Consider the following 26795-nt stretch of genomic DNA (forward strand, 5'->3'; position numbering starts at 1 on the left):
TATGCAAAAAACCCCACGACATCCACCCTCTCCAAACCTGCAGATTGTCCAACATGTGCCAAAGTTTTAATCTTCAGCAATTTCAAAGCCTTCATCATCCATAACCATGTCATCCTCTTCTTCTTCTTCCACACAGTTCGAAGTAGTACTTGTATCCAGCTCATGCAATTCACATGCTGTGGACTCCCTCCTCTTCAAGTGTTTGATCTATTTACCTGCAATAGGAATTCTCAAAGCTGCGGTATCCAATTCACCAAGTGAATAGGTAGCATTGTCATGTAACTCTCTTACCACATATGGACCAAACCACTGCTTAGAGACTTTGCGAATGGCACTATGCTGATTTCCCAAGTTGCTGTTGGGAATAAAGGCCCTCATGCCTTTTAAATGTGCTCAGGTGTGAACACACCCTTAGCACTTGTACTTTCATATATATACCTATCTAAAAACCTAAAGCGGTACACTCTTGTTATTGTACCCACAAGTCGTGTTCACTCTTCCCACTACTCTCCTCTCTCTCTCTCTCACTCTCTGTTTTTCTGCTGCTAACAATCACTACGTGTCTCGATCCCCGCGCCCTATGAGCTCGACAAATTGGTATCAAAGCCCAGGTGTTCAATACTCCATCAGTCATGCAGGATGACAAAGCTGGAGTTGCAGGTTGGACTGCAGGCATCGTGGGCGACAGGACTGACGAAGTCCAAGTCAACAGACTGCTAGATGGCGTGCAACAAGTCGTGAATAGGCGACATTCACTGCAAGCATCGTGCCAATCGGATGGAGCAGGCGACAGCAACTGACAAGATGGTGGGACCAGCGGGGTGCTGACCAACGTAGCGACGACTAGCGGGGACTGATGGCCGTCTGCATCACGCGACTGATGAGCGTCTATCCTGCGCAACAGGACTGCGTGATCGCCAGGGCTGACTAGCGCGAACGGGCGCTGTCAGCCCTAACGAGTCAATGGACCCATCATCCAACATTTTTTCCCCTTCAATTTTTTTTTAAATTCCTCTTCCATTACTGAGGGTTTGCGCGCGCGAGCACAGTACGCAGATTTGTGCAGATTTAGGCCCAAAAATTTGGGGCTTTTCCAAATTGAGTGTTGTTCATGCAAAATTGAGGCATCTGCGTCAGAAATTGCAGACATTGCACGCATTTGAATTGGGGATTTCACCAAAATTATTGAAATTTTGCTCATCTAAGTGAAATTTCTCAACATTGGACCCATAAAATTTGGGGCTTTTATTGTATTGGTGAAATTCTGTTCAGCTGAGTCAGATTGGTTGACATTGATGCACATTTGAACCCCCGAGAAATTTGGGGCTTTTGCGAAACCTTGTGAAATTTTGCTAATTTTGCCCATTTGCGAAAACATGTATTAATGCAATTGGGACAAATTGTGCAATGAAAATTGGGGGTTTTGCTGAAATTGCTCTATTTTGGCAAAATTGGCCTATTCTATGCATGTCAGAGACAGTGCAAATGTATGGTAAAATTTTGGCCTTCTTTGATCGTGTGTGTCAAATATTATGCCCGTGGGTACATGTACAACAAAAATTGCAGCCAAAAATTTGGGACTTCTCATGTAATGTGATGTATTTGCCCTTGGAACAGCTGTAATCAGTTGTGGAATGCTATAACACATAATTTGGTGCTTCTAAAAATTTACTTACAGATCTGGAATTTCTGCTTCTACGTGGTCATTTGTTGCTAGTTGGCACTCGTTTGTACCTAGGTCACTTGTGTGACAGTTTGGGCCTGCATTTGCTGAATTTTTTGGTCACATTCGGGCTGAAAATCATGGCTGCCAGCAGTGACAGCAATAATCTCATGCAAATTAAAAAGCTTGAAGGAGCACATAACTTTGCAATCTAGCAAAAACAATGCTACAGTATCTTGTTGCAAAAGCAATAGGCAAAGCCGATTAAGACCAAAGGGGCAAAGACCGCAGACATGGAACAGGAAGATTGGGATGAGTTAAATGAGCTTGCATGCTCAACCATCGAGCTATCGATTTCTGATGCCTTGCTGTTTAACATTGAAGATTTGGATTTTGCATATGCTATTTGGACTCCGCTAGAAGAACTGTATGCACAGAAGACTGCCGCAAGTAAAGTGTATTGGCTGAAAAAGCTTATGGATTTGCGTATGAAAGAGGGTACAGCAATGTCTACTCACTTGAGTGAGTTTAACTCCATTTTCAGCCAGCTACGGCCTTGAAGTTCTTGATTGATGAAGAATTTAAGGTTACGTTCTTGCTTTGCACTCTGCCAGAGAGTTGGGATACATTCAAGACTACTATGAGCAATTCTAATGTGATTCTTTTGTATGCTGATGTAGAGAGAGCTCTACTCATGGAAGAAATGAATTGGCAAAACAATGCATCGAGTAAGTGTTCCAGTGCTTTGCATACTAGGGGCAAATCACAGTAGAAAGGCAAATCTGATAGCAAGGGACGCAGTAAATCAAGTGGCAAAGATGTTGAATGCCATCATTCTGGCAAGAAGGGTCACTTTAAACATGACTACTACATGTAAATGCATTTTCCTAGGATATGGTGACGAGGGTGAAATGGGGTATAGAATATGGGATCCCAAGAAAGGAAAAGTAGTACGCAGCAATGATGTTATCTTCCGGGAAGATCGCATGCATAAACAGCCCACAAAGACTGAGGAGGTCCGTAGGGTTGTATTCCGAGACGAAATACCTTTTGGACAGCAAAATGTGCCCGTTGTACAGCAACAAATACCTGCTGTAAATGAACCTGTAAATGCAAAAAACAATGCTGGAAATGATCAGCCAGCTATTGCCCATGATAATGAGCCACTATATTTGCAGGAACAACCAAGACAGCAAGCTGTTAATGCTGATTCGCAGGCTGAAATGCTAGGACAGCCAGCTGAAAATGCTCAACGGCCAGCAATGATCATTGGGTTAGGAGATCATCTAGGGCTACTAGACAACCTAATAGATTCATTCTTGGTGCAAACAATGTGGTTGATTATGTCATGTTGATAGACTGTGGTGAACCGTCTTGCTTCAAGGAAGCAATGGACAGACAGGACAGCAAGAAATGGTATAAAGCCATGTTGTCAAAAATGGAATCTCTTGAGAAAAATGGCACTCGGGACTTGGTGCAGTTGCCTAAAGGGCATGCAAATGGGTTTACAAGATGAAGGTCACTTCTGGTTCCTCACCAAAGCACAAAGCAAGATTGGTTGCCAAGGGATACAAGCAGGAACATGGAATTGACTTTGATGAGATCTTCTCTCCTATAGTTAAGATGACTACAATGAGAACCATTTTGGGCTTGGTTACAGCTAAAGATATGGAGCTCATACAAATGGATGTAAAAACTGCATTCTTACATGGTCATCTGCATGTAGACATATATATGCAAGAGCCTGAAGGGTTTGTGGAAAAAGGGAAAGAGAAGATGGTATGTAAACTCAAAAGAGTTTGTATGGACTGAAACAAGCACCAAGAGAATGGTATCATAAGTTTGCTACATTTATGCAGTCTCAAGGTTTCCATAGAAGTCAAGTGGATCACTGCTTGTACACCAAGAAGGCAGCAAATGGCAACCTGATTATCTTGGTTCTATATGTTGATGACATACTGATTGTTGGCAAGGATACTCATGCCTTGGACTCACTGAAGTAAAGTCTTCATACTAGCTTTGACATGAAGGATCTTGGTGATGCAAATCACATTCTTGGCATGCGAATCCTCAGAGATAGCTTCAGTTGTTGACAGTTTTATGTATGCTATGGTTGCTACACGTCCTGACATTGCCTTTGCAGTGGGAGTGGTTAGCAGATACGTGGCAAACCCCGATAAAAAGCATTGGAAAGCAGTGAAAGGTATTATGAGATACCTCAAAGGCACAACAGAGTTGTGCATCTGCTTTGGAAAGCAGAAGGCATCTGTTGTTGGCTTTACAGATGCAGACTATGTTGGTCATGCGGATTGCAAAAAGTCCACTTCTGGGTATGTGTTTACCTTCACAAGAGAAGCAATCTCTTGGATCTCCAGGCTACAAAAGTGTGTTGCATTGTCTACTACAAAGGCAAAGTATGTGGCTGCCACTGAGGTATGCAAGGAGGCTTTATGGCTTTCACGTCTGGTGGAAGAGCTTGGTATTACAGAGTTACCTGTTCTCCATTGTGATAGTCAAAGTGCTATCATGCTAGCACGGAATCCCGTCTTTCATACAAAGACAAAGCAAATACACGTGAAGTACCACTTCATTAGAGATGTACTTGACAGCAAGAGCATTGAACTTGTCAAAGTGCATACAGATGATAATCTTGCACACCTTCTCACGAAGGGTCTTCCAGCAGAGCAATTTGCTCAATGCCGACAGATGATGGGAGTTGGATAGATATATGTATTTCAACTTTGTACATACCTAGACTTAGCTGATTTTTTCTCCTCTCAAGGCACATTGTCTTTAGGTGGGAGGTTGTTGGGAATAAAGGCCCTCGTGCCTTTTAAATGTGCTCGGGTGTGAACACACCCTTAGCACTTGTACTTTCATATATATATATATCTAAAAACCTAAAGCGGTACACTCTCGTTATTGTACCCACAAGTCGTGTTCACTCTTCCCACTACTCTCCTCTTTCTCTCACTCTCTGTCTTTCTGCTGCCAACAATCACTACGTGTCTTGATCCCTGCACCCTATGAGCTCAACAGATGCTTTCATAAATCAGCATCCAATCACCTTCCTGTATGGCTCTTGGCCGGAGTCTATGTCTCTTATCAAACGGCTTCTTGTTTTGAAGCCTTACTGCCTTTTAACTTTTCCACTATTGCCTCAATGTCCTCTAGCCTTCTTTTCAATTGTCTTATGCGTAAATCCAACAACTCCTCTCTATTCAGCCCCTCTTCCCAAGGCACTACACTCCATATAGCAACCATCTCCTCAATCTGCATAATGGGTTTTTGGCCATACATGAATTCAATAGGCATAAAACCTCTCATTGTACTATGCGTCATCTTGTCATCCCATAGTGCAAACGGTAGCATCCTTAACCACTCCTTTATCTTGCCTTTGTATGCTTTTGCTATTGCCTTAATGATAGGTGGGTGTCCCCTTTCACTCTTTCCATTACCTTCTAGATTGTATGTTGTAGTCAAAACCAACTTTATTATCGACCATGAGAAAAACTCGCAAGCCTCATTTGCATCCAATTCCCCTCTGTCTGCTATAATCTTGCCAACATATCCATATCGACAAAACACCTCTTCCAAGAGAAATCTACAAACATCCTATGTAATCTTCATACTAAGAGCTCTCCCCTCCACCTAGGTTGTTAGATCCTCCCATGCGAGTACAAGATACCGCATCTACCAGAGACCTGTAGGCATTCTCACTAAATCAACCACCCATTTATAGTGCATGGACAACGAATAAGTGGGCTACATTCCATCTCTATGTTTCACCATAGTGTACACCTGGCAATACAACTCCACAAAGTGTGCAATGTCTTTATACATGCCTTGCCATCCATCTCTTTCTTTTATCTTCTCGAAGGTGCCCCACACACCTCTATGACTAGTCCACAAGCTCTCATGGAACTCTCGCATAACTTGTACCTATGTGGCCTTTCTCTTTATCCTTTTGAACTCCTCTTCTATCCAATCTTCCCTATTGGATTGAGTGCAGAGATATTGTCCTATTCTCAGCCATTCACCTGCATATTCATCTTCCAAAAACATCTCTATAGCTGAAACATAATATCTATGATGTTTTCTTAATCCTGTACATGCTTTTTCCAAATCAAACCAACAGCATGAGGGTGGCAAGAAGGTACCACCTATTCTACAAACTAAGGATAAGATCTTTGCAGCTAATCGTTATGTGGAAAACTTGGATGTAGCCTATGCAAAGATAAACTATGCACTTCAAAAATCGCAAGAAAAGCAAAAGAGGACAATTGATCGCCACAGACGTGCTTTGCAGTTTGCAAAGGGTGATTATGTATTGTTGTGTTTTGAAAAGGCAAGGCTGAAAAAGATAAAAGGAAGAGAAAAATTGTATCCGAAGTTGAGTATGAGATACTATGGGCCCTTCCAGGTGTTGGAGAAGATTAGCAGTGTGGCATATCGGTTAGATATGTCTATTGAAATTCAGCCTGAGGTTGAGGAGTTAGATGAAATTTTGGTACCTAAACAGATTTTGGCACATAAGGAAAGAAAGATCAAAAGTAAAGTTTCCAAGAGATGCTTAGTGAAATTTCAGAATTATTCACCAATAGATACCAAATGGATGGAAGAGGATGACTTGGCAAACCATCCTCAATTGTTGCAACTTTACCTAGATGGCTTTCAATTAGAGCCAACTTTAGTTCGAGCTCCATCAAGTTCAGTAGAGCAAGGGTCCAGAGTATTGCCTGATGCTCAAGGGGGAGATAGCACTTCCCCTCCTCCAGTTATGGACAGCTCTCATATGTAGTGGAACTCGGATGTATTCAACATCCATCCAAGGTACTGCGCTAACAGTATGTTTGCCATGAGGCCATCGGCTTATGATCAATTTGGCATGAATTTTGCCTCAATTTTGAGACAAAAATTCTGATCAGTTTCAGCTCAGTTTTTTATCAGCTTGAGAACAGTTTATGGTCACTTTTTGGATCAGTTTTTGCATTGATTACTGGTCAGTTTTTGCAATGAGTTTGTGACCAGTTTGGGGTCACATTTGCAGTAGCTTGTAACAGATCAGTAAGTCATTAGTTTATGATCAAATTATGCTCAGTTTTCAATGGTTTCCATCTAGTTCCATGGACAACAACATATGTTATGATGCCATTGATATTTTAGCCATGATTTATGCTTGGTTATGCTATGCTATGGTTTGGTTTTACCAGATGAGTTGAGCTCATGAGAAATGGATATGTCGCATGATAATCTAGCAATGTTTTTGAGATTCTTTAAGAGTCTTATGTTATGTTATGTTGACTGGTAATTTTCAGCATATGTTAGACATATGGAATGGTTGAACAGCAGTGTGCAATGTTCTGTTGACTATGATGCCCAATGGAAATTCAAGTGTAGTACTTTGCTTTTGATGAATTTGGTAGTGCAATCGAGGACGATTGCAAGGATTTCAAAGGGGAGTACTGTCATGAGGATATGTATTTCTGGAACCTCACTTAGCATGTGAATTAATTTTTAATCACATGATTAAGTAAATGTTGCACACGTGAGGTGCAACTAGGGTTAAAGTAAATTTACGAGCCTGAGACCCAAGAAAATTACGAGATGTCAAAGGCAAAAGTTGCTATAAGTTATGTTGCACGGGTACTTAAAGATATGTGGTGTCAATTGTTGGCCTAGATCATTCATTTGGCCATAAGTATCAGTTGGTAACATTAGGAAAGTGGCGTTTAATAGTACCTAACGCCAATCCGATGGTCAAAGATGGCGCAAAGACACTCAAGAATGGAAGTTGCCTAGCCAATTTAATTATTGGCCAGTCACATTATTTTTCAGGACACCGAAATAATTATTAGATAAATTTTTAGTTTTTAAAGACTGAAAAATAATATTTAATTATGAATAATGCTAAAAAAACCATTTAGAAAGGTTGCCACTTGTCAAAAATGCCCATGCAAGTCTGAAAAAAGTCTTTAGAGTCTGGAGAGAGGCATTTTTAGTGTATTTAGCCTGCAAGAGAGAAGGAAGAGATGTTGATCATCTAATTTGCAGCCATTGGACGATTTTCTGATCATGCCAAGGGCAGGAGAAGACCAATCAACAGCAAAGTGACAGTATCTACAAGCTGTTGAGACAAGGCAACAACAATAAATGACTCATTTTCTTCAGTTCTTTGCATCTACAAGCTGTTGAGACAGGGCAACAACAGTAAATGACAGATTTCTTCAGTTCTTCGCAAAGAAAGTCTGAATTTTCTCTCTCCTCAGTATTCTCTCTCATCTCCCAGCCTTTCTATAGCCTTGCTCCAAAGATTGCAACATTGAGATCACTAGAGGCTGAAAAATTTCAGATTTCTCTATTGTAAACCCTAGTTTGCAGCAGAAATTAGGGTTTAGCAACAGCCTCGGGAAGCATGCCAAACATTGGAAGCTTCAAGACTTGGATTCAACTGGGCTGAAGCTGTTTTTAGCCTATTCAAGTGGAGGGACCAGCAACTCATTGAATTTGGGGCATTTTCCATCTCCATTAAAACAGGTGAAGGCCAATTGGTTGCCCGAATCAAGAGGCAAATCCGATTGAAGACTTGCTGGTCATTTTGAACAGCAAGGCAAGTTGGAATACCGAAAGGGATTGGGAGAATCCCATTGTACATCAACTTCTTCTTCAAATAAGTTAAATAAATACCGAAAGGGGCACCAATTTTGGGGCCAACAAGGTGTCCAATGTCCAAGATTATATGGTAAAGTGTACTTTTCAATTTTGTGAGTTTGTTAATTGTTGTAAATAGTTCTTAATCATGTTATTTACCACCCTATCCGAGGAGGAAGATTGGTTACAGGTACAACCCTAGATTAGATCAAGTTCTACAATAATCCAGATTCCAATAGCTCATGATAATAATCATGGCTTCCCGTAAAGAATTGGATGAGAGGACTAGGTGTAGCCAGGTTGTCATGCCTAGCAGCACCAACAGTAAAAGTTTAGAGCCACAAGAGTGCTTGACTAAGGGGCATAGTCAAGGCAGCCAGACCCGATGCGAGCAGACTGGAATAGAGGGCTATCAAGAGATGGGCAAGAAGGGAGGGCTCTCCGCCACGGATCAGTCTAGCGAAGAGGCTGCAAATGAGAAAGGGGTGGATATTGATGAATCCAAATACATGACTAGGAACTAGATAGATCAAAAACCCTAATTCCATACTGAGGTGTTTGAGCAATGTGCAACTACGAGGGCTCTTGTTCTGCAGTAATAATATTAGGAGGGTCTACAACTTACACTTACGTTTTATATAAGTGGGTTAATGATGCTGTAGACTATTTCTACCATGTAAATATGGGTGCGCTTGTTCCGCTTTCTCCTTCGTTGAAGCTCAAGCAAGTTTCTTAAATTACCTACCTTAAAAAAAAGAAAGACGCAGTAGACAGTCAGGAGTCAGCCAAGCTGGGGCTGCATCATCAATCAGCTAGATAGGGCAGCCAGACTGGAGCTGCGCCACTTGGCTAAGTTGGATTTTGGTTTACATTCTCCTCTATTGCTGAATCTCTCAGTGTCCGTAGATCAACAAACTTATCAAATGTAAAGTCCAGTGAGACAAGGTGAAAGAGGACACACGTGCTTCTAGTGATCGTGCTCTAGACTATATAAGTTCCCCACACCATCTCTGCTGGTACTCCTACATTCTAGATTCAATGTAGTAGCCTAGCTCATAGTACTATGCCAAATGTGTTGCCAAATCAAAAAGCAACAAGATAACAAGATCTACTGATCAGCCCTCCTCAATAATGAGCCATAGTGTGGAACTATGGTCAAAGGTAGGAGAAAGAGATGAACTTAGACGGCATCAACAAACTTGCAAACAATACTGAGCAGAAAGGAACTTGCTTAAACATCAGTGAGGCACTTGACATAAACTCTCACTGTATAGAAAGCATTAAAAGTTACGTTTTGTGTGCATGCATAAAGGATATCCTTGTGTTTGAGAAGATCCATGGTTTCATTGTGCTTTCCAAGCCAATTGCACATTTTAAAAAGGCAAGGAATAAATGAGGAATTTTTTGCAAGTGCTGACGAGTTTCTTATAACTTAGTTCCAATGCTTCTCACTGAAAATGGTACTAAGATATCTGTCATGGAGACAAATGTTACTAAGAATCATCTCTAATGGTGCTAAGAACCACCTTCAGAAATACCATTTCTAAAAAACCAATGACTATGGTCCATCATATACAACTGAGGACAAAGTGTCACATACCTTCGCAAGCTGGGTTTGCAGATCTGAAATTTGTGCCGAGCTCATTGAGCGCAAATGGTTTACAAGCCATCCTGGTTGAATAGCTTGTAGTGAAGACACAAAAACCACCATCTGTTAAAAAGATGAACTTGGTAATGTCAAACACAGCTTTATAAAGTCAAACTTTCTCAAACTAATAGGCGCTGATATACCCAAAAACATGATATTCTGTATTTAGACAGCCCGTCTAATTAGGCATTGATATACCCAAAAACATGGCTGGAGAAACAAGAATGGCATTGGGTAATTTACCCTTCTATAATCCAGCAGCCCTTCAAAAGGAAGCTCCAACTCATCACTCACAACAACTGGAATGCATCCACTCACTATTGCATCGAAAAGTCTAGCTGAAGATGGTGTGTCCCCAGCTGGGCTGAGACAAAATATAGAACTGACCAGTAGCATTGTTTATGATAAGTAAACTGGGCACACAGCAACGCTACCCATCAAAATTGTAAAATCCTCACTCTTTCTGTAGATCACCTGCGCATGCCTTTTTGTGCAGCTGCTCTACCAATGTCTCCTGCAGTGCCCTCTTCAATGACAATATCACTTTCATCTTTCAGAACTGCCATCAATTTAAAGCGTATTTTACCCCCCTGCATGAGTCCAGAAAGCAGATGATAATCAAACTCGAGACAATGTTTTCTTTAAAAATTGTTGCTGAGATGGAAATGTATGTCATAAGTCGTTCACTTCAACACAAAACAACTTTCCAAGGGCCTAGTTATCTTGCATGGAATGGCAAGTATCAATCACTTGACATCCCTCATTATCAAGAAGGTGCCATCTTCAAAGTGGCAGCCGTTATATCCCCAATATCTAGATACTTCCTCTCCACATTGAGCATCCACCAACCTACAATCCTTGTCATAAGGACCTCTATGTGTTGTGACATCCTTCGCCCTGATTCTAAGCATATCATCTGTTTGATGATTTGCTGCAGCTTGTTAGCAGAGCACTTCTAGCTCTCCTACTCCTGTTCTATAACATCTCCCAGAGATGATTCTAGATGGAAATTTCTGCCAGTTCCTCTTATAAAAATCATAAAATCCATCAAAAGAGTGTTCAACCTGAATTGTCAACAATTCTGCAGTGTACACATGTTTCACCAACATGTTGGTATATGCAACCTAGTTAATAGCTTCCTCACACAGCAGTTTAAGTCCAGGTCAGTGAGAAGAAAGTGATTTTGGGTACCCCAAACACTTCAGGCAAGTCTAGGACAGCCTTAATAGTGACCAGTGGAAAGATGAGTGCATAAGAACAGCAATGCCTAAGGAGATCAACAGGACAATTCTGAAAAGCAAGTCAGTCTGCAAAACAAGCCAAACATTAACAGATTAGCTGTTTTTGTGCCTTTCAAACATAGAGGTAGAAACAAACCCACTCACAAGAACAGTCCACAAATGGATTAACACAACATGATGCATGAGAAAAGGATAAAAGTTCTCATTGGATTGCTTACAGAGTTCCGCTTGGTCCGGCCACGAAAAAAGAGAAGTGTACTCCGATGCACCTTAGAAAGCACCAGACATTGCTCATTACAGACCTCAACATTTGGAACATATGGTAGCACAAGGTCCTTCTCTAGAGAAACTTCACCTGGTTTATACCTGGCCACCAACAGACAAACAGAGATTCAAACTACATGAAAATGCCAACATCCAATGGAAGTGGGTAATCCAATACCAACCAATTTCCAGTTGAATCCATATCAGGGAGCAACCAAATTGCATGTTTCATAAATCGACGATGGGATTTGAATGACCACGGATGATGAACTGGCAGCACATGATCTCTTCCACCAGAACGCTGCCAAGCTGGCTGACTTACAATCCAATGCATTGCCTCCTGCATTCCTCAAACACATTCAAATGTCTCAAGTCAACCACCTTAGATTCTAGAATCAGAAAGAGAACAAAAGAACACTGAGCTTTAGAGCCAAGTTTTACCGATTGCAACTAGAGGAATCACTCCATGGAATATTAAGTATGCAAGTATAACTAGCAGTTAACAGGTTAAATGTTTGAAGCTTTTTTAAGAGGAAAACTATGCTTGGACTAAGATGCAAGATTAGGACACGCTATCTTTTAGAGAGCATCAACAGGATCTTTTTTATTGCAATCCAGGTCAACATCCCCTACTTTTAAGTGTCACCTACTTGTGGTCCCTAAAACATACAACTCAAAGGAGAAGTGAAACCATAGGCAGCAGTGATCCTCCTACTCACATATTACAGATGTAATTAGGTTGTATAGAAGGGTCAGGCTGTCAAAGGCTCATCCTTTCATGTCAGTTTGTGGGCAGTCATACTACTTTGTGGTTGAGACACCAAAGTCATTAAGTGCATTGTGATACATTAATTCCTTTTTTGGTCTCCATTTACATCCTCAAAAAGACTTTATTTATATTATTTATTATTACTATCTGGGCACCCTGAAGTAACCCAAGAGCCACCCTAGATGGTCCAATGACTTGTGTGCTTATAAATAGGGCATGGGCATTATTGTCCATACACCCCCCAACATTCTCAAATTCGTTCTTCATCATTCCCCCATTCATTCATTCCATCACACTTTTAGCCTCAGCCCTGCACCACTGCTGTTCACCCCCCTATCCAAGCAAATATCTCAGTTTGTGCAGCTGCCCAGCTGATCATGGCACCATGCCAGCAGGCGACTTCATTCTGGAGGTCTTCTTCACATCATGTCCTACTGCAGGCACCAGCTGCCATCATCATCTCAGCCCCTATCAAATATGTGTTTGTTGTTCCTGCCACCAGCAGGTGACAGGCTGTTCTTCACATCTCCTGCTCCGGACAGACTCCATGACAGTCTACAGCCCCTGATCTGCCATTTCCAGCTGCCGCCCTGCTCTCTTGGAGTGTTAGAACTGCTGTGTTTTATTGCAGGTCTGGTTGTACAGCTGCCGCTACTGTTTTGAAGGTCTTTGTCGGCATCCACACCCCTACAGGCCGTATTTTGCTGCCTGCCCTCGCCAACTAGTGGTTACAACATTGCGGATCTGTCTCCGGTGGACATCACACTCCAACCACATTCATTGCTCTTCCTTCCATCATTTACAACATTGATTCATTCACTTCAAAGTTCTCTTTCTTCCTTTGCTTGTGTTTGTGCTGTTGCATTTTGCGTCTAAGTTATTGTGTTTTAGTCATGTTCGTACATTCTATGCTTTTTAAGTGCAAACCCTAGCTTATCTTCACACCACTTACACAAACTTCAAAGAGATCTTCATCTGCGTTTTCTTCTCCAATTGGGTGCCCAGCAGTCACCTTGACAACAGCCTACTGCTGTCCTCCCTCTTCCATTGTCTACCTTGACACCCCACTACCCGGAGTGCATTTCACTCCCTTCATAGTACAGCTCTTTTCCTCATCATCAACCCCTCTGCTCGAAGGACTACGTTCCGCTCCCTTCATAGTGTAGATTCCTTCCAAGTGCTGCCGCCTAGTCAGCCACAAGATAGTGTAGTCATCTCCCAACTCAACTCCATTGTATCAACATCATTCAATGTTCATCATCATTCTTCATTCTTTTGTGTTTTTTGAGTTTTCTTTGCACTATGTTTCTCCCCATTGTTAGCAATCACGCATGTCTTGCACAAGCATCTCCTACCTATGAGCCTCAATAGGGACATTAGGAGCTTTGACACTCAATCTATCATGTATTTTAACGGAGGAGGCAGCTCTTTCTAGAGCATGCATTTCTTTTTCAATCGGATGTAGGAGTGCTCACCTGGCTCGTTATTTTCCATCTCACTGCATTTCTTTTCTAGTGGGTCTAGACTACATTCACAAGCGACCAGCATTTTGTTGATTATTTTATTGTTGTTGATAAGTCAGCTAGTATTTTTGGGCCCTACAAGCAGCAATCAGCTAGTTTTGGCATATTTCAGCTACTTATAGTTGTCCTCCGTACTAGCTGGTCATTTAGAGATTCAGCTTTGCATGTTTCATCACACTTTAATGTACAAGGACTCTTCTCCGTCTTCTGGTGCTGCCTTCCATCATCAGCCTAATCCAGTGCCCTCACTAACATTGTGAGCTATGTGCAAGGACTGATCAGTCCTCTTTGTATTCAGCATTCTTTTGGAGTTTAGTGCAGATTTTCTCCTTCCATTCTCTTCTTTCATTGCAATCATTCAAACCCTTCTTTCTCAAGTTCGAGTTTCCTTGTCCATTACGTACTTTGACATGGTATCATCGCCAAAGTGAGGTTTGGAGGTCCTATAAAGAGAAGACCACACTTACTACTTAGCTTGCTGTCTGGAGCAGATCTATCGCAAAGAACACAAATTTTTTGCATTGTTCAAGCCTTCTGTGAAATGTGAGGGACATCTACAGACTACAACTCCTTGCAAGATGTAGGTGATTTACTCTCCGTTCAAGCAGCCCAGCACCAAAACACAGATTTCTTGTGTGCTTGCAGGTTTTTAAGAGTTATGGACTACCAGTTTGACATATTTGATTACTAGATGCAAAGATCATTTGAGATTCAGTCTTCTGCCAATAAGCACTCGTATCAATCCAACTGTCACAAAGATCAACATTCAAAACTTTCATTCTTGCTCTGATAGATTGAGATTCTGAAGATCAGAACCTCCTTCTCCTCCTCTTGCTTCTCTGCATCTTTCTCACAAGGCCCGTAATGTAGGTCCTCGTATAGCCGTAATGGTCCCTTCAATTCAGGTGCCATGCTTCCTTCTCTCCATAGTTGCCTAGAGATTTGGAAACGGCGAAACAAAAACGTGTTTCAGAGTCGCGAAACAAAGTTTCGGCCCAAGGCCGAAACAAGGAAACAGATTTTACGTTTGTTTCTAGGAATATTTTAATATTAGACATATATAAATGGATAATACCATTTATATGTTGAATATCTATACCAAACCCCTTAAATTTCTCAATAATATAGAGTATTCATGTACATTTTAGAAGAGATTTGACAAGTATACATGATTCTACCAAAGATTTAAGATAGTAAGACTACAAAAACATAATCCATGAGTTTAAAAAACTTTCAAGATCAAGATTTAGAAGTTGAAATATAATATAAAAGACCCATCTGGCAAACTACTTCCTTTGGTCCTACAAAGCGGAGTGTATCCTTGACACCTTTAACTTGTGGGAGTTTGTCACTACCCCAATCACCCATCCAATGGAGGATCCCCCCATTGGTTTTACGATGGACCAAGAAGCCCTTTGGGATTGGCTTAATTCTAGAGTGTGATCTTCTCTCTTTGCGAGTCTACAAGATTTTGCCATTGTGGATGTAAGAAAACTTCAAACCACAACAAAGGTGTGGATGAAGCTCTCTTCCCTCCACCATCAAAAGCCTTTTGCCCACCGTATCACCATAGAGAAGAAACTTTGAATGCTCTCAATTGATGATTTCCCTCCAATGCAAAATCATATCAACAAGATGAAGGATGTGAGGGATGAGCTTGCATCCCTTAGCATGACAATCTTGTCGAAGGACATGGCAATGATTCTCATTACTCAATTGCCATCTCCCAAGTATCATGTCTTCTACACAAGCTTCCTTATCTCCAAGGTTTGGGACACTTTTCTATGGGAAGAGCTAGCTCCACTTGTTTTGGAGCATAAAGAGCAACTCTAGGAAATTGGTACTAGTGGATCTAGCCTTGCTTAGGCTTTTACTATAGGTTCAAGAGGGGGCAACAAGAAGGACAAGAAGGACACAAACAAGAAACAACAACAGGTTAAACATTCAAAGTCTTCCTTGAGCTCTGACATAAATTCAAAGCAACTTGAAGCCCTCATTGTGGGAAGGACACTCATCCTAAGGATAAGTATTGGAAGAAATACCCTCACCTTCATCCAAGAGCTAAGGGTGGATCTACATCATAGCCTCCATCTACCTTCACTTCTATACTAGTTGTTACACATAAGTGCGTTCCTTCACATCCATGAGATGGAGAAGCCCTCTTTATCAAATCAAATGTCTCATCTTTAGGGTGGCCTTGGCTTATTGACAACGGTGCTACAAGTCATATCATTCCTCGAGAAGATTTATTGCAAGATCTCATCAATCAAAGGGTACAATCACTACTGGTGACATTTGTTCGATGCCTATTAGTGGTATTGGTACTTTGCCAATATTGCCTGATTGTCCATCAAGCTCTGTTTTAGTTCTACGTGTTTGGGACTTGGGCTTCCCCCTCCTCTCAGTTTCAACTTTATGACCTTACTAGACTTGATATCCAAGTTGACTTCACTGAGCAAACCATCTTTATTAAGGATTCTTCTACATGAGCTCTTTTAGTGGCTCATTGGCAAGAGCTCCATTCCCCTTTCCTTGTTCAATGTCCTCCAAGGAATTTGTGTATTACTACACCTATTCCGCATTGTGCACCATCTATTCCACAAGTTCCATCCCATCTTCCACCATCTCCTCTAATGGTTTCCTCATACCTCTCATCCTTTTCAAAGGGGGATGATATATATGATACGGCTGTGGATTCCCTAGTCCCTTATGTTTCAGAGGGGGATTCCCAAGATTGCATCTTCTTTAGCCTTCAACCACATCCAGGATTTGAGAGGCGGTGTTAGTAGTCGTGTGTCTTACACAGTCATCTCCAATATGTGAGCCTTAGTCTAAGTCAAACGGGGACATTAGGAGCTTTAACACTCACTTTGTTATGTGTTTTGACAAAGGAGGCAGCTCTTTCTAGAGCATTCATTTCTTTTTCAGTCAGATTTAGAAGTGTTTACACTAGCTTGTTATTTTTCAACTCAATACATTTCTTTTTCAATGAGTTTGGACTACATTCACAATGGCCAGGATGGAACAACTAACATTCATGATGGCGATCAACATTTTATTTATTAATTTATTGTTTTTGATCAGTCAGCCCAACATTTTTGGCCCCTATAGGGAGTAATCGGCCACTTTTGGTATATCTCAACTATTTATAATTGTCCTCCACACTTGGTGATCATTCACACATTCAACTTGGCAAGTTTCCACACACTTCAACATAAAAGGACTCTTCTCCATCTTCCGATGCTGCCTTCTATCATCAACCTAATCCAATGCCCTCATTGACACCTTAAGTTGCATGCAAGGACTAATCAATCCTCTTTATATTCAACATTCTAATAGAGTTTAGTGTAAATTTTCTCCTTCCATTCTCTTCTTTTGTTGCAACCTCTCTCTTCCCTTCTCTCTCCATGTTCATGTTTTCTCTTCAGTTGCACTCTCTCACACCCACAAACCCTATCATTTCTCAACACAAGGCAAAAGTTTGGCACAATCCGTCACCAGGGGTGAGGGACAAGGGATCGGGAATGGGGATAGCAATCAGGAGCAGGGGCGAGGGCAAGGACAAGGGGATGCAAGAAAATAGGGGATAGGGAGCACTTGTATTATTTCTCTGATTATACTATTTTTTATAGTCTGTAGTCCGAGTACTCATTATTTAGTGTTTATTGTTGAACTTTAGGCTTTATGTCATATGGCATTTCTCAATTTTACTAAGTTTCTCGATTTATCGTGTTTCTTGTAGTCTTCATTCCAAGTACTCATTATTCAGTGTTTACCATTGGACTTTAGTCTTTATATCATATGGCATTTCTCAATCACCATTTTCGCATTGTTAATCCTACTCTTTAATTGAGTATTCATTGTTCATTTATGTTTCAACTTTCATGGCTCAAGTATTGAAGTCTTCCCTATGAAAGTTCCTATTTTTTAGTACGAGCTTTCTCAATCAAGGACCTGTTGAGAAACCCTTCACACCTCACACTTCACCCGCAATTTGTGTTTTTGCATTTCTGCGTTTTGCGTTTAGGGTTTGCAGCCCCGAAAAGGGGCGCCATCCTAGACTAACTATACCTATTTATAGGCCACTCTCTCATTCATTCCTCATGACTGATTCATTCAGTCCGTCACCTCTTCTCTCTAGCCTCTCCAGTACCCTCACATGCCTTCAGGAGGACATTGCGGTTCATGGTTCGTGGCTGTCTTCATCATCTTCCTTATGCTATGGCACCAATGTTCCCTTGTATCACATTCACTCCATGATTCAAATGTTCATCATTCCATTCATCAAAGTTTCTTCTCTACCCTCCCTTATCCAGTTTACCACACCGATACCATGGCATCTCCACCGACAAATTGCCCTTCTACTGGCCGACAAATTGCCCTTCTACTGGGTGCTCCTACTACGGCACGAATAGTCATCCCACCGAAGATTGTCAACATCGACCTTTGCTCCCACCCCTCCGAAGCATATGCGTCTTCCACCAAGCACTCCTTGTGCCACCTCTTCTTTCTGTGCCACAGAGATCATTCTACATCAACTATCAAAGTATTATGCTCAAGGCAATAAGCCGCACCTGACGCACACTAAGTCCCTTCAAGCACACGGAGGCTCTAAGACCTTACGAGACGATAAGCCCTCCTGGAGACCACCCCACCACGCAGAGATTTCCCCCACCTACTTCCGGGTACAATGGCTTCCACGGCCCACACCTCCTCTACGCAGTCCACTCTCTTGAGAGCCCGCGACTATTCCCCACCCTTAGCTCATCCTAAGTCTCCTTCCCCACCCTCTTCCACTCAGGTTCAAGAGGCCGCTTCTGGGTGCTTTCCGACTTCTTCCAAGCCCCAAATACCTTCTTCGGCACGACCGGCAGCACTTCCTTCATCATCAAATGCTTCACAACCCGTGAGCCATGAGTGATTAGATTCCTATTCTCTCAGACTGGGATTCAAAGGGGGATTTGCTTACTTCGCCCTCAGAGGGGGCTTCCAGTTCTTCTTCAGCCTTATAGGGGGCTCCTACTTCTACTCCTTCTGATTCACAGAGGGACCCTGTGTGTCATGAAGTTTTTCACACACCACCACCTTTCACTTTCGAGAAGTGGCTCTCCTTTACGCAGTCATTTCCTCTACTCATACTCAAGATCTAGAGGACCTACTTAGATCGGGCTGGCAACAACGAATGGGTTGCAAAGTTCAAATGCAGGCTGAGGAGGCCACGCAGCAGCAAATGCAAACTTCAGAAGACTCCAAGGCTGATGGTGATCACTGCAAACTGTCGCCTGCAGGCTGATGGACTATCAACCATTGAAAACACATGCCTGGAGGGCTGTAGGCTTACTCCAACGACTGATGGAGGGCTGGAAGTAGGCACCTGACTAGTGGACAGCAACTCAAACATTGATATCCACTAAGAAGGGGTGTTGACAGCATAGAATAGGGCGCCAACAATCTACAATCAAAGATAGGCTGAGTGGACAGGCTGCCTCCTATTCATTGATGAGTGGATCCTCCCAAATTAGGGTTTGGTTTATGGACATACACTCTCTCTAGGAAAGTTTATTAATAATTAAGTTTTGGGGCTATAATAAAGAGCCATTCAGTATATAATGCAATTTTTAGCTCAATTGTTATTGCATCTCTATGCTACACGGCAGCAGTTTTACAACATCACACAAGTGGATGGCTTGCAGTATTCAGGATCTATATTGAGTACAACACACTCTAGGAGCCGTTCTCAGCATCTCTAACACCCCTCTCAGCTCCCCTCTACCCAAGTCCTCAAGACATGGGGGCTAGAGCCCCTTTTGTATCATTTTCATTTCTATACACCCTCTTCTTCAATGGGCATTCACCAAATTATGTTTATTGTGTGATACATTCTACATTTTTCTCTCTTTGCCCTACAATTTTCTTACAATATTAACCCTATCTTCTCACAACTATGGAATACTACCTCGTGTCTTTTTTCCTATGCACTTCCATTGCAAGTCACAAGTATCCATGGTGCAGACTTGAGAAAAATCTTCTAAAACAAAGATATGATAAAACTTGAACATAGAATTTCAAGTGGTGACATGGAGGATGCACAAGACTGCTGGTGGTAACTGCCGCTATTTGTTGCGACGACAAGGCAAGTGAAGGTCGCCGACTAGGAGTTAGACCAAACATGGCTAGTTACACAATGCAAAAGGCACAATGTCATAGAGACAAGCAAGTGGTATTGGGCAATGCATGGCACATAAAGTGCAATGAATAAAGCTCAAACTGCACTAAACATGAATCATGAAGCATTATATGAATGCCATTCAAAGAATTTGCTAAGCAAGCAGTTACAATTACTCCCTTATAGTCAGAGATTCCTTATAGATTGACATCAGTAATAACAGCACAACAGTCATCAGAAGGAGGAAAAGAAAGTAAATCCTCACACTGTAATCTAACAGAAAACGTTCACAACTAAAGCCAAAAGAAAACCTTGGCAGGAGCGCTCACACCCTATATAGCAAACTGCGCTTCGGTTTCTCCAACAGAAAGTAGCTGATTGTGGTAAAGAATGGAATATAAAAGATGTCTGCCTCAGCTTGGTTGAACACCCGAACCACTGTCTTTAAAGAGCGTTTGGATTCTTCAGTCAGTAGGTCTGCCCATAACCAGTAGTCCACCGAATGCTGCAAAGGTCCAAAAATGGAAAAGGGCATTGGAGCCAATAACAGTTTAAACACAAAATTGTAATCCTATGCTGTACAAGCAAAAATGACTAGTCATAAGAACCAAAAAAAGGTTTGCATTTGATGAAAGAGAAACGATAATAGCAGCCCGACCTACATTTTCAGGCTATGGATTGTGTGAATATGAGTATGCATGATTGTAGATTCCTTTTACGGGAGATACAGAAGTCATTGTGTCTTAATGGTGCACCTAGGTTTTGCATGTTTCGTGTGTCTCAGCATTGCATCTGAGCTGCACATGTTTATTGATGTACAGAGTTTATTGTTGCCTTCGCATATTTCGTGTGTTTGATGGGAAACTACATAAAAAGATGTATTGGCATTGCATCTGAGCTTCAAATGTTTATTAAGCAATTCCTCTGTTGCTTGATTCAAAACAGGACAATGCTTATCTTGCTTGTAAGTACTCGATCATAGTAAAATAACATCCTTCTTATTCTAGCCAAAACCATGCCGAAGAAATCACAAGATACCTGTTCGATAAGGCGATGGACAGGGCTCCCATTGGAAGTCAGATTTGCTGTCTCTGTGTAGGTGTCATGGAAAAGCCAGAGGAGGTCATATGTGAACTTGCTGGGCATGTCGTACACATAGACTCGGAGCGGCCGCAGCAAGCCATAACTAGACAGATCAAAGGCCTCTCTGGTGCGCACTGCAATGTCAAGCTCCTGCGCAAGCTTGGCCGACGTCAATTCATCGAAGGGGAGGGGGTCTTCGGCGCTGTCTGAGCTGAAAATGTAGCTGCGGGGGGGAGCTCTGGCAGCTAGGAATGCCTGCAAGGAGCGAACGAAGGACCTTTCTGGCGGAGGAGATGGAGAGAAGGCTGGCAGGCGGGGAGAAGAAGTAGATGAAAACAAGGCGAGTGTGGCGACCAGGAGAGCGAGGAAGAGCGAGAGGATGAGGATAGATGGGAGCTTGAGCAGAGACGGCAGATGGACGCTGCTGCTGCTGCTTTTGATTATCCAGGAATTCTTACCCGCCATGGCTGACGAGAACAGCTCCACAGCATATGGATTTCAGAAGACCTGTAGAGGGAATCAATGAGGGCTGTCTGCTGGGCTTGCTTAGAAGTTAGCAACCACCTACAACCCATTACACAGCTGTGTACAGAGCAGTCTATAAGCCTTAAGGCCACTATGTGGGTTGCTTCAGCAGCAGTTCAATCCCCACGGACCACCAGGTGGTTTTCAACCTTGCTTTGGCCATTCACACACCAAGTGATGGATTCCCTTTCCCACCATCGGTGCAAGCATGCATTTTTTGAAACTGGGTATGGACATGGGCACCCTCGAAAGGACACATTTCGCTAAAAGGTAAAAAATAATAAATACATAATTGTTTAGATTATTTGCAAATGCAAAAAGTGTACCCTTGTTCGTTACTTTACAAAGTGGGCAAGGGAGATTGCTCATCCAAAAGTGGGCAATGAGTTCGCTTGTTTAGCAAGTAAACAATCAGTGTATCCTTTCTAGTGTGTAAAGGACTACGAACACCCAACCCCTAAATAAGTACTTTGATTGGTTCACTTACAAAGTGGGCATCCGCCATTTAGTATGTAATCAACCTCCTTAGATAGGCCAAGGGCCCCAGCCTCTAGGTTAGGATTTGATGTCTATCTACCCAATCAACGGCCTTGAACATGTCACATGAAGGGCATATTAAAATTGCAAGTGTTTGTAGAATAGCAAGGCTTGTAATTACTCATCCTTAAGGAAAGGTAAGACTTTAAAAGAGGAAATATCAATGGATGGCCAAGGATTAATAATGCCCATCTTAAACAAATAGTGATATGGATATTGACTATTGTTTTGGAAGCATATCAACTATACAATTAACTTAAATGAATAACTTAAGACTTATGATGACTTTAAAAATGTATTTCTCTAGAGGTGTCTACGATCTAATGTTGTAGACACCTATATTGTGTTCAATTCAAAATGTATGGACCATGACATGTAAAATATCATATCTTATACTAGCAATGAGGCATTGAGAATAGTTTGAATTGTGAATATCAAGTAATGAACACTTGTAATGTTCTAGGCTATGCCATTATCTGGCTTCCATTAGATAGTTATAGCTTATGCCATTATCCATCACCCATTAGCATTTATTTACATGACCAATATTATTGATCTTCAACTCTATTAATAATGAAAGGGTTTATCAAATAAGCTATGTAATTGTGAACATGCATTTTGCTTTCTTGGTATACTTTTTGTACCCAAGAAAATGGATTCTTAAACTAAAAGGCAATGTTCCATGGACTAGTAATGCCAAAAATTGTCATTCCTTAGAGATGGACAAGCTATAGGCATTCATCTCCTAGGAAATTCTAAAGCATGTGTCAAATCCTAACTTGGCTAGGTTCAATTCCCATGAATGACATGTGAATTTCAAATTGTACCTTTATGGGGCATTGTGAGGGTGTCTAAGGGTGGGTTCAAACTGCACAAACACACATTTAGAAAGTATTTAGTACAAGAACATCTCATTGACATGGCACAAGTGAATTGATTGATTGACATCATGCCCACCATGTGCTTTGTATGTCTTACTGTATGAGGGTAGACAAGAAGCATCACCATCATTCCTCAAAAGTTTTATTTTGATTCTGTTTCCGGGACTAATAGATTCAAGCTTGAGTACTTGGATGCTCTAAATCGAGTGACTAAGTAGATTAATAGGAATTGAACATGCATCCTCTTGCAACCATTCCATGTTTACTATTGTAAGCCAAATAATTGCCAACAACATCATATTAAATACAAATGTCCACCATTATATTCACACGAGACTATGAGCCCACACCAGTCAATAAAGGCACCTGGCCACTTAATCCGAACCCACCCTAATAATTTGCCAGAATTGGTATCACATGGCTACCAAAAATGCTACCATGGTGAGCACTTTAGTGACATGGCAATTTAACCATGCCCTCCCTAATAACCACATTGAGAACCCATATTCATGATCAACCCTAATGATTGATTATAGTAACTAGGCCATATGTCACAAATATATTTAGCGGTCATTCAATAGTGGAATCCATGGCAATGAATGATTCACCACTACATTCTCCTCCCTCCCTATGTGTGAGGGATGTCGTGCCTAGATTTCCCATCAGTGTAAGTCACTTTGCTTCAAATTGTGTATATTGTTATGTCAATTGTGGACTTTATCCTTGTGTAACACTTCAATTTTGTCAATTGTAGGATGTAAGAAATGCTCATTTATAGTGAATTTTCCATATAGAAAGGGTTTCTTTATCATCAATGTGGTCATCAAGCTTTCTAATTGTTGGATTTTCAAGATTATAATCAAGTGCACCACTAATTTTTTGGTTGTGCATGTTATCTAGTGTGCATTATAAGCAATGATTTGTGTATACATATATAGTGCTAACCAATAGAGCAACCTTGCATTATGCCCTTACACATTCTAATATGCATTTTCTTATTTGCATAAATATGTAATCACACTTGCATCCCTCATTAACAAGGGTATGTCAGCAGAATGAGAAATTGACTTAATGGTTTTATTAGATTTTATTTAGGATGAACTTTAATTCTAGTACCCCTAGCTCTTAGCATGGTGACCATTGCACTTGCAATGAAGGATTTGACATCGACCAATAAACAAGTATACAAGTTATGTAAGGATAGGGCAAAAAGAAACTTGCAAAATGTGCAATTTCCAAAGGAACCTAGAAAATGTGCAATTTTGCTAAGGTTTATTGATCGCTTGAAAGTGTCACCTAGTAAGCAAATCACTTAAGTTATGAAAGGTGTGATGCTTAAGTTTCGTACAATGAGCAACTCACTCATTAATCTTTTTTTTATTAGTCAACCCTCAATCAAAATCAATCTTTGATTAAATAGTAGCTAGTTACTCATTTTGAAAGTTGATCGTGGCTATTTGGAGTGTCTCTCTCTCATTTGAGTAGCGCAAGCTTGGAGACAACTATTGGTGTAAATGCCAATGGCCAAAGGTTGAGCAATCACCCCTTCTACAATCATATATAAATGAATATAACAATGAAGAATATAACAATGAAGAAGAATATCTTAGTATCCACTAGAAAACTTATTTTGTGCTCTCTCTCTCTCTCTCTCTCTCTCTCTCTCTCTCTCTCTCTCTCTCTCTCTCTCTCTCTCTCTCTCTCTCTCTCTCTCTCTCTCTCTCTGCTTCATCTATCACTTCCTCTCAACAACCATCCTTCTCATCAGTTGTAGAAACCATAGGTTTCAACAATGCAATACGAGTTGACAGCATGCATGGAGTCAAGATGATAGCCAATCTTCTTCTCTTTGCATGGGGTATCCATTGGGAAACTCTATAACTAATTAGGCTCAAATGTTGGTTGCCATTTTTGAGGTTTGGCAGGATGTTGTATCTATGTGTATTTTTGAACACTTTAAAATTGGTTAGAGACAGACATCAATGTGGCCAAGGTCATTAAACCCTATGAATTAGTTTTGTCATGTGAAAACAATAAAATATATTCATTTGTAACTAATTTGAAGCATATCAAAGTGATATTACAAATTTCTATCATGAGAAATGCATAGGGAAACTATGGAAATATAAGATAAGACCTAATGGAATGCATATAGCAAGAATTAGCATGATTGTCCCTTGTTTTTTGGCATGAAATAAATGTTGGTTTACTATGGCAGTAGTGCAAGTCAGAATTTACTTGGTTTGATGGTACATTGGGTCATGCAAAGAACTAGGATTGATGCATGGACAAGGTTGAGACATTGTACAATAGATTGAATTAGTTTGGAACTAAGAATAGCCTATATTATAAATTGTTTTTAGTGTGCAACTACGTTTGCACCTCCAATGTCACTCTTGCAAGTCAATTGGATTGAGAATAGCATGTAGTCATGTGCAATACACTTGTTAGAGTATGAATGAATAGATTTGCACATTTCATCAATGTTGGTGTTAGCAAGTGAAAACATTGCATGTTAAATACAAGTTTAGGTTGATTCAAAAGCAAGGTACATACTAAGAGAGCATTGACTTGTGACAAATCACTCATGATTTGTGCATTTTTGGATCAAATTTGAAACCATGGGATAGTAGATCGAATCAAGAGGCATCACTTGGATTGTGGAGTCACTTGCATGCTCATCGAGTGACAATAACTATAATGTGATAAGTGAGTAGGTGAGCTTTTGTAAGTTTGTGGAGCTAAGAAGATGAGTCAATTTGCAAGGTGAAGTGGAAGGTGCATGATTGTATGATGAAGTTGAAGCAAGGTTGTCTCGATGACCTCAGGAAGAGGAGTCTTATCTCCTCCCATGCTAGAAATTGTATACCCACCAAATGCAATATGGGGGATTGTTCCCTACCCCTACCCCTAGATGCAAACAATGCTACAATATAGTTCATTGAATCCATAGAGGCCAAAAATAGTAGTGCCTCAAATGATGGTTTAACCACAAAAGCAATGGCCTCAAACAGTTCCCCCAATGGTAAATCAACAACAATAGTGGAACCCTACCAACTCAAACCAACAACGAATAGTCTCAATAGGAGCTCTAAATTAGAATGAGAACTTTTCTTAGTAGATTGACAAGTGCTTGGTTGTATTGAGGACAAGTATAGGAAGCTCAGTGAGAGATAATGTAGCCCTTGAAGCAATAAAAGTTTAGTTTAAGTCCCAAACCTAAGAAAAAAGCCTAATGCTTTGATTCCATTTTGCTAGAAAAAAGATGGAATCGATCATTGAGGTTCTTGCACTCTTACCATGTAATAGAATAAGAGGATTGTCAATGATGTGGGTACTCCAAAATGTTCATGGCTAGGTTAAGAAGGATGGATCAAGATGGTATTGATTTGTTTGTTTGGTTGTTGATTAGATTAGGGTAGCTTTGAAGGATAGGAAGATGAAAAAAATGCATAAAACTCAACAAATTATTAGAAATATACAAAAAAAACTCTTATTCTCTATGGATAACTCACTATAAACCCACAAGATTCACCCATGCAAATTCCACTCACCCATGTGCCTAGAACTCGCTCGCCCAGGAATAGACTAAGCATAGATCCACAATTTTGGAAAGAAAAATCTAGTGCTTTTTCGGAGAGGAGATTGACAATAGGAGAAGAAGCCTTTCTTGCTTTTGCTTTTTGGATTGAGCATTGGTAGGAAGGCTACATATTAGCAAGTCGAGAGCAAGAGAACAAGGAAGAGAAGAGAAAAAAGAGAGGATAGAAGACGAGCAAGGGAGGAGAGAAGCATTGTCATAATCATCTTCTTCTTTGTCAATTCCAAGTATGCACTCTCACCC

The 26795-nt window shown here is 41.0% G+C and overlaps 1 protein-coding gene across 1 annotated transcript in view; it reads right to left on the reverse strand.

Moving 5' to 3' along the window:
• LOC148016324 (Exostosin family protein) overlaps positions 1–21664 on the reverse strand; it is a 45705-nt gene extending 24041 nt beyond the window's left edge. Inside the window, exons 1-7 of the mRNA XM_087664302.1 lie at positions 20964–21664; positions 20257–20430; positions 11650–11807; positions 11422–11569; positions 10437–10552; positions 10206–10344; positions 9915–10025 (exon numbers count right to left, since the gene is read on the reverse strand). Coding sequence (XP_087520428.1) covers positions 9915–10025; positions 10206–10344; positions 10437–10552; positions 11422–11569; positions 11650–11807; positions 20257–20430; positions 20964–21473 — 1356 coding nt within the window. The 5' untranslated portion in view covers positions 21474–21664. The remainder of the gene's footprint in view (positions 1–9914; positions 10026–10205; positions 10345–10436; positions 10553–11421; positions 11570–11649; positions 11808–20256; positions 20431–20963) is intronic.
• Positions 21665–26795: the final 5131 nt, after the last annotated feature.

The sequence above is a fragment of the Lygodium microphyllum genome, chromosome 23 (genome assembly GCF_053477565.2).
Source record: "Lygodium microphyllum isolate KBCC chromosome 23, Lygodium_microphyllum_v1.1.10, whole genome shotgun sequence".
NCBI lineage: Eukaryota > Viridiplantae > Streptophyta > Polypodiopsida > Schizaeales > Lygodiaceae > Lygodium > Lygodium microphyllum.